Consider the following 10,278-nt stretch of genomic DNA (forward strand, 5'->3'; position numbering starts at 1 on the left):
TGGGCCACAAGCTCTGCTGAAGTTGTTTCTCCAGGCAGGTCTCTGGCTGTGGGGTAAAATGCCCATGTTGAAATAGAGTAAAATTGGGTTTGCTGCTCCAGAGCACCCAGCCTGAAATCTCCCAATTGTTGAGGGCTTGCACCTCTCTGGATGTTCACAGAGCAGAAACAGAGGTGCTCCTCCATTCACAGCTGTGCTGCAGATCCCTCATTGTTAGACATCTGTTTGTCTTTCAAAGCTCACTTCCATCATGCAGGTGTTGGAACATGGTTCTCCTTGCTCATTCTCCTCCTTTCCACTTCATTCTAGGAGCTGCGGATCATCTCGTGCTCACACGAGTTCCATCGGGAGTGTGTTGACCCTTGGCTGCAGCAACACCACACGTGTCCACTCTGCATGTTCAATATTCTTGGTAGGGCTCAGACACGGCATGGGGACAGGGTTGGGTGCAGGATTGTGCTCAGGAGCTCCAGTTACTCTTAGGAGATGGATCAGCAGGTCCTCATGTCCCTGTGCACAGGGGACTGAGTGCATGGATAGCCTGTGAGCCCACCAGGGTACAGCAAGGTGATGGGCTTGGTCTGGGACCTGCTCCAAGAGGGGGGATTCCAGTCCTGGGACCCATGGGGAAGAGGAGGTGGGATCTGGGGGTCACAACAGCAGGGACAGTGCTGAGGGTGCAGGACCATCAGGTTGGTTTGGTGGTGGCAGCGAGGAGTTGCAGAGTACAGGTGGGATGCGGGGCTATAGTGGGAGGGCAGTGGAGCATCAGTGCTGGGGGTTACTGCAGCTGGCCTGTGGGACCTGTGCTAGATACTCTCTGGGCTGTAGGACACGTGCTGGATACTTCTTTCTTTCTTCACAGCCAGAGACTCAGGGGACCAGGCCATGGCTGCCAGCTCCAGGCTGGTCCCTCAGGACATGGAGCCTGGGCGGCGACTGCACCTTTTCCGCCAGCACCCAGGACATGCCCTTTACCACCTCCCACACGCATACCCTCAGAGGAACCTCAGAAGCTTTCCCTCAGAGCCAGCCCACGGCAACCCCTTCTTCCACTCTCCAGAGCTCTCCCAGCTGGATTTTGGCACCATCCACTACATGCCCTACAGACCAGCCACCTCCCTGCTGGCCTGCGGCCACATGGCCCCGCTGGCCCCGGGCTTGCTGGGCCAGCAGCATCCCAACCCCTCTGCATGCGGACAGGCGCTGGCACCCCACAGGACGTGTCCCCTTCAGCCTCAGCCCCCCTGTCTGGCGCCCAAGGCAGCCCTGGCACAGAAGCAGCATCGTGCACCGACCCTGCGCCGGGGGCTTGGCCACGGGCACCAGCACAACAGCAGCGGCTCTGGGGAGAGCTATCTCACAGAGCACAGTGGGTACCTGGCCGACGGGCCAGGCAGCGACTCCAGCTCGGGGCCCTGCCACGGCTCCTCCAGTGACTCCATGTTGAACTGCACGGACATCAGCCTGCAGGGCATCCACGGCAGCTGCTCCACCTTCCGCAGCTCCCTCAGCAGCGACTACGATCCCTTCGTGTACTGCAGCTCCGAGGGCCCCGCCACGGAGCACGGCCAGGAGCAGCTGCGGCCGCCCAGGGAGAGGCGGCCGCGCTCCTTGGACTTGATGGTGCCGGGGGGGGCTGCTCCGGCCAAGCCCCAGGTGCTCAGCCACGTCCACTACCACCACCACCAGCACCACCACTACAGGCGGGATGCAGAGTGTCCCCCTGGGCGGGCCAGCCAGGGGCCGGGGCCACGCAAGTCCCGGTACTCTGGGTCCAAGGTTGCCTTCCACGCTGCTCGGACACAAAAGAGGACTGAGAAAAGCCATCACTCTCAGCAGCCTCTGGAAAGCTCTGGAGTGCTGCAGGAGGCAGCTCCAGCAGGACAGCTAACCTGTCCCAAGGAAGGCTGGGAGCCCCCTCACAGCCCCTCCACTTCTCCAGACAGGTTGGACTTCAGTGTAGATGCCAACAGACAATTGGGAGCAGCTGGCACACCCGCTGTCCCGCTGCCCCCCAGACACAGCTTACAGAGCAGGCATCACCGAAGGAAAAGAAAGTGTCCCCTGGAGCCCGACCCCGCTCTGCTGGCCAAGGACTCAGCCGAGCCCGGAGCCTGCCACACTCACCTTCCTGCTGGCCGTCCTGCTGGCTACCGCTGCTCTCCCGAAGCCCAGCCCCTGATCCCCAGCACTGCCCTGCCCAGCGGCTCCCGGCTGCTCTGGAAGTGTTTAGTGCCCCAGCCCAGCTCTGAGCTGAGGAAGCAGGAGGAGGGCTTGTCAGGACGGGAGAGAAACCGCTCAGTTCCTGCAGATTTCTCAGGGACGGGCGCCCCCAGACACAGTCTGAGTGTCCGCCTTCACTGCCCATCTCAGCAGGGTGGTCAGGGTAAGTCTGGCCTTTGCCTCTCCTGGCAGTGAGCAGGTGAATGGGGGGAGCCCTGTTTGCTGAAGGAAGTCCAGCTGCCAGGACACCTGGTACCTTCCTGCTGGGTTTTCCTATAGGAGCATTGGCTGCAGGAGCATTCCAGAGCTCATCTGTGTGGGTGATGGCCTGAATGATGACCAAGTGTGCTCAAGAATGCATTAAACCCTGACATACTACAGCTGAGAAATAAGGTGGCTAATTTTAATTAAATATCTCTAGCAGTTGGAATATCTCCCAAAGGAAGGGGTGGGACCTCGTTTTTCAGTGTCCTTGCCCCAGTCTGTTTGTCTTACTGGCAGAGTCGTTATCATTAAGTCTTTTTGGGCTCCACTTGTTTTAGCCAAGCCCAGCTAACTGGAATCAGTGAGAAAGGAAGTGTGTGTGGCCCGGGGTAGTAGAACAGACTAATTGAGTTGCTGGATTTGCACATCCCTCGTTTCTCACCTGCCTCTGTTGCGTGGGAGTTGCTTTTTAGTGTCTTTTGGAAATCAGATGTAATTAAAGTTTGGCCCTCTGCCTAACTGCTGCACGTCTCTCACAAAGAGAGGGAAAATGCCTTTGAGACGAGTGTCTTTGAAAGAACCTGAGTTTAGCTCCCAGGTCTTGCTCTCTCAGGTCCTCTGAAGGCAGCAAGTCAACAGGGGCAGGTGCTAACTGGGAGCAGAGCCTGGCTCCCTTCCTCGCCCTGCCACTGACTCATTGCAGGTCCTCGGGCAAATCCTTTTGATTTAGGTACCAAACACAGATCTGGCTGTCTAATTTGTGTTAAAACACTGGCCTTAAACTCGTGACTCACTGTGCCCATTGTGCCACAGAGATAATAACTTCCTCCCAGTGCTTGTCTATCCAGCCCCACCCACGCCCCGGCTCCCGGTGCAGCCGAGGCAGTGGGGCTGGGGAGGCTGGATGGGCACAGTCCTGGCTCCCTGCAGCCTGCTGGCCTCCCAGACTCCCAGCAAGATACTTGTCCCAGGTGCAGAAGTGCCTGACACTGCAGATAGGTGATAGGGAGGTTCTTCCAAGGCCTGGAGGAATGCTGAAGAGATGAAAGGAGGCATCAGGGCAGAGATGTCTTTGGTTGCAGGGAGCTCTGAGTGCTGATGCCCTCCTGGTTCAGGGCAGACTGCTCAGGGCTTAGTTTCAGCTCCCAAACCTGGGAGGGCTCCAAGGGCAGGAGTCTGTGCACCATTGCAAGGTCCTTGCTGGGATGCTTCTGTCTCTTTGGAAATGGTCCCAGTGACCCCAGTCTGTGCCCACCTCCTGATGGCCCTCTGACCCCCACCCAGAGCCAGTGCCAGCTGCTTTGCCAAGCACACCAAGCCTTCATTCCCTGTTTCCTCGCCATTCCAGCAGGTAGAAGGACCAATATATCTGAAAGTGCTGTGAATCTGTCTCTTCAGTGCAGTAGTGTCTGTAGATGCTTTCAGGGCCAGCCAGAGAGTCAGAATTCCCTTGCAAGATTGAGAGACTACACAGATTCAGGATTTAACTTTATTAAGAGCAGAGGACAGAGCACAGAGCTTGTGCAGGGCTTATGCAGAAAAGCCACCAAGCTGAAAACATTGGTTGACATAACATAACCTCTGAGTTATAATCATACTGGTTTTTTATCTTGGGAAAGGTATAAATCAATAGAGAAGAAGTAAAAGAGAGCAAAGAACAATCTCAATAGACAGTCCCATGCAAGCTGGACACAAACCACAGACAAGGAGACCAAGGAAAAATGCATCTCTGCCTCCAGATAAATGTCATGAGGCTAAAAATATAAGTGGATGAATTAGAAAGCCCAGCTTTAAATTAAAGTTTTGACATAAACTTTTCAGAAATCTAGTTTAAAAGAAAAGCAAACAGTGAGACCCTGTAATTCCTAGGTGAAATTACAGAGAGGAGAAGCGTGTCTCTTCTGGTGGCATGGGAGACACACTGCTCTAAGGAGAGTGTGAAGTCCAGTGATGAGTGACACAAAAATCCCCAGTTGTCCCCAAGTAGAAGGAGGGTGGCATTATTATTATAACATTGCATCAGCACAGTCTGCAAAGAGGAGCCTACATAGACAGGAGAGTCTTAGGAGAATATTGCTAAAATAAGCAGTCAAAAGATGCTTTTGGGCACAGGGATCATTTACAGCCCCAGAAAAAGGCTGGTCAGGCAGCAGGGCAAGGAGGACACTCAGAAACTGTTCCAAAGCCACGGTGTGGTTGGAGAAGGAAATCAGAACAGAACTGGATGCCAAGAGTAGTGCAGAGCCATGGAGAGACAGGCCAACTTGTGTAGAACAGACTATTAATGTAAACATTTTCAGCTCCATCAGAAGGGAGAAGGCTGCCTGGGGTTCTTCAGATCTAGGGAGTCACAGAGGTCTGAGGGATGTTCAGGGGCTGTAATGCAGAGCAGAAGAGCAAACTGCCTTTGTTGCATTAGTGGTCACCAGGGGAGTGCTCAGGGAGGTTCTCACCTGGCATAGCTCCATTCAGGGCAGGGGGGCAGGATCCCTCAAGAATCAAATCACCAGTTTGAGCACTTCTGAAATACAGTGGAGAGTAACAAATTGCATGGGGTACAGATTGCCCACTGGGCATCCTGCAGGGCTCAGGCACACAGCTGATAGATCCTGAATGTGAACTGCAATCTCTTACCCATGCCCAGAGCCAGGAGGAAGAGCTGAGGGCAGTATCAGCTGGAAATAGCTGAAGCCACAGAACGATGAGCCTGACTTTCCAGCCAAGCAAATTGCTAAAAATTCAAATACAGGGTCTGACTTGTAGGCACATGGCTGAATGTGAAAACCAGGGGAGGAGGCAACCCTGTTTTTGTAGGGAGTGGTAACACCTGGCAGATCTTTTAGGGGAAGGAAGCTCTGAAAGGATAAAAGGAAAGGTGCTCCCACAGGTAAATAACTCACTAAAAAAGGAGACAAGAATGCAGATCAGACTTAATGGAGGGGAATTACTTAGAGAAGAAAAAAAGTGGAATTCTCCAACTGTCTGAACCTGCCAGCAAGCTCATAAATATCGTGGACAAGGAGAGCAGATAGCAAAGTGTATAACATATAAAATCTATCAGGATGTTAGCATTAAAGTTGGATACAGAGTGTTGCAGGAGGATCTCCTGCTGCTGAGCTGTGGGGTGAGAGAGTGGTGGGTGAAATCCCCTATAAGTAGCACAAAATGCCACACACAAGCAGACTCACTTTAAGTAAAAAATCACAACATTATATGATTATCATTATTCTTATCATCATCACTATCATTATTAGCTGGCTGGGAACTATGTGGGACAAGCAGAAGGTGGTTTTATGAAGCTGTGTAAGCCTGTGGTGATCTCACTGCTCTTGATCACCAAAAAGGGTGGAAAAAGAAATGGAAATCAGGCTTGGAAGAAGGGCAGAGAAGTATCTGGTACAGTCCCAGTGATGGGTTTTTCTGAGAAAATAGAAAGAATAGTGAGGCTTTCATGTGGGAAAAAAAGTGATTAGCAGAGGATATGAAAGAGAGGATATGAAATTAGGAGAGCAAAGGAGAAGGCAGATAAGAGAGTACTTAGAACAAAGTAATTGATGGCATCAAACGGGAACCAGAAGCTTTAAAACAGCCAAAAGGCAGCACATGGTGTGTAGTGAAACTGGTGCTGGTTGCCCAGGGGATGTAGATGCCAGAAGTAAAATGGTTTTGAGAGCCCAGATCAAGAGGTAGCAAATGTAGAGATGCAAATCCACCCTCTGGCTCAGGAAGTTCCTAAACCAGGGCTTCCAGAAGCTGCTGGTGCTCCTGTGGGATGCAGCACCCTCCAGGTGTGTGCTTACCTTGCCAGCTGCCAGGTGAGACTGAATATTGGTCCACAGCCCCTGGAGAAATTCCACTTGTGCAGGCAGTGCCATGCACTGGCATCACAGGGAGTAATGCTGTGGATGATCCCAAATAGCCTTGCATGATTTTGCAGTTTATGCCTCTTCTTTGAGCATCTCCATCAGCCATTCTTGGCAGGCTTTGCATAAAGGTGCATCCCTGACTCTCCTGTTGCCTGGGAGAGGCAACACCTGGGGATTGTGTTCCTGGAGAATCAATCCTGGAGCAATGCTAATGGATACTCTTAAGGGAAGACAGACAGCTGGCAGTGAATTCCAGCTGGATGGCTTCCTGAGCCCCCCTGGCACACCCAGAAAGCATCCCAGAACAGCCACATTATTCAAGCACAGGCTGATGAAATCTCTTCCTGGGAAATCTCACCTCCTGCAGTGCTCTCAGCATCCTCTCTCTCTCATCCCTCCTGCTCATCCTGAGTCCCTTTCATGTCACATCTTTGATCTTTACTAGGGAGGGGAGAAGGGATTGGAGGGCAGAAGAAGACCACCCTTAAAACCTAATGCCCAAAGAACACAAATGCTGAGGTATCATCAGGGTGTGCTCCAGGTTGTTGCCCTGCCATGGCCAGTCCAGCAGCTGGGGTTCTCTCACCTCTCCCAGTTCATGGTCTTTTCTTAGCACAAACAGGAACAGTTATGCAGGCACAGCTTTTGGAAAATGTTCTAGTAATGCTGTTTGAGGCTGAAGGCATGTGAACACACAGGGCTTGAAACTGCACAGTTTCTTTTTAGGTTGCACATAAGCTGCTGACAAGAGAAGCAGTTAGAAATGTCATATTCCACATACTTGGTGACTCAAGTCACAGATGCAAGATAGGCTTAAACTCTGTGTTCAGGCACTATGGCCATGCTTGCACAAGTGGACATGTGCAACACCATGTGCCTTCATTTTCCCACACCCCAGACTCTCATTTGTTTGTTTTCTTCCCATATATTTCACTTTCAAGACTCTGCTCCTACAGCTGGTGATGTATAACCAACAAGAATTTGTTGTGACTGTTCTTAAAAGTTGTTTTAAATTGCCCTTGATTAATCTCTAAGTGGGGATTTCTTCTCTTTGATCTCAGAAACATTCAGGAAAAGGGAAATAGGAAAAATAATGCCTGTATGCCTTTGCTAGGCTATGCTGACCTTGTGTAAGAGTTCTGGGCAGACATGAGAGACACCTGGGAAGGGCCCATGGTGTGTGTGACAACAGGCAGTGACTTAGAGAAAAAGGTGCTGTCTGGAGCAGTGACTCAGGTACACCTTTTTAGGCAGCCCTTTTGTTGGATGGTTCCAAGTAAACTGCTCAGCACCAGCCTGTCAATAATTCTCTAGTCAGAAGGGGCTGGGGAAGAGCCCAGGCCTGACCTGGGCTCAGAGGCAATTTGTGCAACCTCTTGAACACTGTGGAACATATGTTGTTCCTGTCTTGCATCACTGCTCTCTGCTCTTATTACCTGGAGTTTCTGTTGCCCCCTGGCTCTGTGAGATATGAATTGGTACTATTTTCTGTTTCTAATAAATTTTGAATCAGGTGTACAGATTTTCACAAAGAGCAAACATCAAAAAGCCTCAAAAGCAAACACCTAGTAGTGATGTGAATCCTGGGGTGCCCTTAGTCTGTCTCTTCTGAAATATATAAAGAGTGGCTTGATGCCTTATCTTAAGATTTTACTCACCTTAGAGGAATAAACTGGCTGGGAGGTGGCAAGAAAATTGCCTCTGAAAAACTGGGAGAAATGTGGAATATGCTAAATTGGAAGGGACCCACAAGGATCATCCAGTCCAGTCCCTGGCCCTGCCCAGGACACCCCAGCAGTCCCCCCCTGTGCCTGTGAGCGTTGCCCAAACGCTCCTGGAGCTCTGGCAGCCTCAGGGCTGGGACCATTCCTTGGGGAGCCTGTTTCAGTGGCTTAGTGGCTTTTTTAGCTTTCATTCAGTGTTTTTTCCTGTAGCATCTGTTCTCTGAATTGCAGGGTCAAGGCCCCAGCCTCTGCAGAGCCTGGGAATGTTCAGCCAGGTGTAGCTGACACTTTTCTTTCTCCTTTTCTTTGAATGCAGGATCTGAAGATGAGGTCCAGGATGTCCATGAACACTCAGTTTAATGAAACACTGGCCTGTTTGCTCGCTGGGAGCTGGAGTGGATGCAGATGTTGATGGAGCTGCTGACATCTGGCTCTGCCCAGCCCTGCCCTGCTGAGACACGGACTGCCAAGAGCAAGGGGCCACTTGTGGTGTCCTGACACGTCCCCAGCCCTGCCAGTGGCACAGCAGAGCCCTGCAGGCACAGGCAGCCCCTCGACATGCCATGCATCACTCCCAGCCGGGCAGGGCTCCCAGCAGTCACCCAGGGAATGCAAGCTGCTATTTTGGCGTGTTCATGCCACAGAAGGTTTTGCTAAACACTGCAAAAATAAACAAGCCTTCGAGACCAAAAGCTGCAGAAATTACTTTCTGTGGCCTGGTAGCTCCTGACTTCATTTCCTCACTTAGGTCAAAAGCCAGATTTCTTCAATTAACTTTTCCATGCTTATTTCAGACACAGGAACAAGCTATTCTCCATCTCACCACTCACAGGGCTGCCCTGCAAGGTGCTGCTTCTGACTTCAGTGGAAAAAAAGAGCTCTCACCACTTCTGATCACCTCAGTGTCCCTCAGCTGACGCCGTCTCAGCCACTGGCTGTGCTTGCCAGCAGCAGGAGAGGGGAAGACAGGGACATCAGCATTTCTGGGAAGGAGCTGGGTCAGACTCTTTCCATTGCAAAGAATCCACCCTCTCATCTGGCAATGTCAACAAGTCTCTCACTCACCCTCTAACTCCTCCACCTACCCTTAAATAGCTGTCATGGCCAGCGCTGTTAAGAGTGTATTTCAGACATATCCCAGATGTCCCCATCACAGGAATCAAGGAAAATCCTGGAGTTCGTGTGGCTCTTGCTTCTCTCCTTCCTCTCATTGCCCCAAGACACAGAAAAAATTCCCAGCAAAAGCCTCCTTAATAAATGCCAAGCAGAGCCCTATCCATCACCCAACCTTAGCTTCATATTCTGAGACCCCTGAAATCTTCAAAAGAATTTTTCTGTTTTTTCCAACATTTTGATGATTCAGAGAAAAAACCTGAAAAATAATCAGGCTCTGGTTTATTACGTTCCTCCTCCCCCCCATTTATGAATATTTTGGGTTTTTCTGAATATCACTAGTTCTTATTTCCTACATCTTGTAATTTGCAGACATTCAAGCAAAATACAGCCTGCCAAGTTCAGAACATACAGAACCCATGCAGCTTTCAAACAGCAGAGAATTCCTGTCAATGCCTTAAATGTTCAGTCAGGCCAAAGAATCAGCCAGATTCCCATGTGAAGTGCACATTTCCATGGCACCAAGTGCTTCCAAGCACAAGGAAGCATTGGGGAGGATACAACACCAGAGCTGAAGATAACTGCTGACAATTTGAAACTTCATGTAGGGACAGACTTTCTCATCTCCTCACTAAAGCTTCCTGTGTCTTCCTTTGAAGCTGCAGCTTCTCAAGAGAGCATTCCAGTGATGCAGTCCCAGGTCAGGATAATCCTCTACCTTCTTTTGTTGGTGGGAAAGATTTTTATGGGGTTTGCTGCCCTTAATCCTTGAAAAAAGGCATCTTTGTCACAGCTGCTAATCAGTCCCTGACAGTCAAGTGATCAGCCAACAGCACCTTTCAGTCTAGGGAAGAGCTGGATTTCTTTCATCCAGCAGAATTACATTTAGACCTTTCCATGTTCTTGCTTGCTGGTCCATGGCTTGTCTGAACCAGCTCCCCACATCCTTTACCACACTGGAGGGCTGAGAGGCTTAACAGAGGGGAGGGTCATAAAGTCGGGGTGCTCCCACTGCTTTTTTTAGGAGTCAGGAAGGCAGAGAGCCTCCACAGATGCATTTCACTGCTCAGATGAACAAGTGCAGCTCTAAAGTCCTCTCTTTTCCTCCTTATCCCTAACAAAAGAGGAGATTGCTGAATTTGTGA

The 10,278-nt window shown here is 50.8% G+C and overlaps 1 protein-coding gene across 1 annotated transcript in view; it reads left to right on the forward strand.

Moving 5' to 3' along the window:
- The window catches only part of RNF43 (ring finger protein 43), a 55,842-nt gene extending 45,844 nt beyond the window's left edge, over window positions 1-9,998 (forward strand). The window contains exons 7-9 of the mRNA XM_079324772.1: window positions 310-412; window positions 866-2,389; window positions 8,337-9,998. Coding sequence (XP_079180898.1) covers window positions 310-412; window positions 866-2,389; window positions 8,337-8,380 — 1,671 coding nt within the window. The 3' untranslated portion in view covers window positions 8,381-9,998. The remainder of the gene's footprint in view (window positions 1-309; window positions 413-865; window positions 2,390-8,336) is intronic.
- Window positions 9,999-10,278: the final 280 nt, after the last annotated feature.

This window comes from Erithacus rubecula (assembly GCF_903797595.1).
Source record: "Erithacus rubecula genome assembly, chromosome: 22".
Taxonomy (NCBI): domain Eukaryota; kingdom Metazoa; phylum Chordata; class Aves; order Passeriformes; family Muscicapidae; genus Erithacus; species Erithacus rubecula.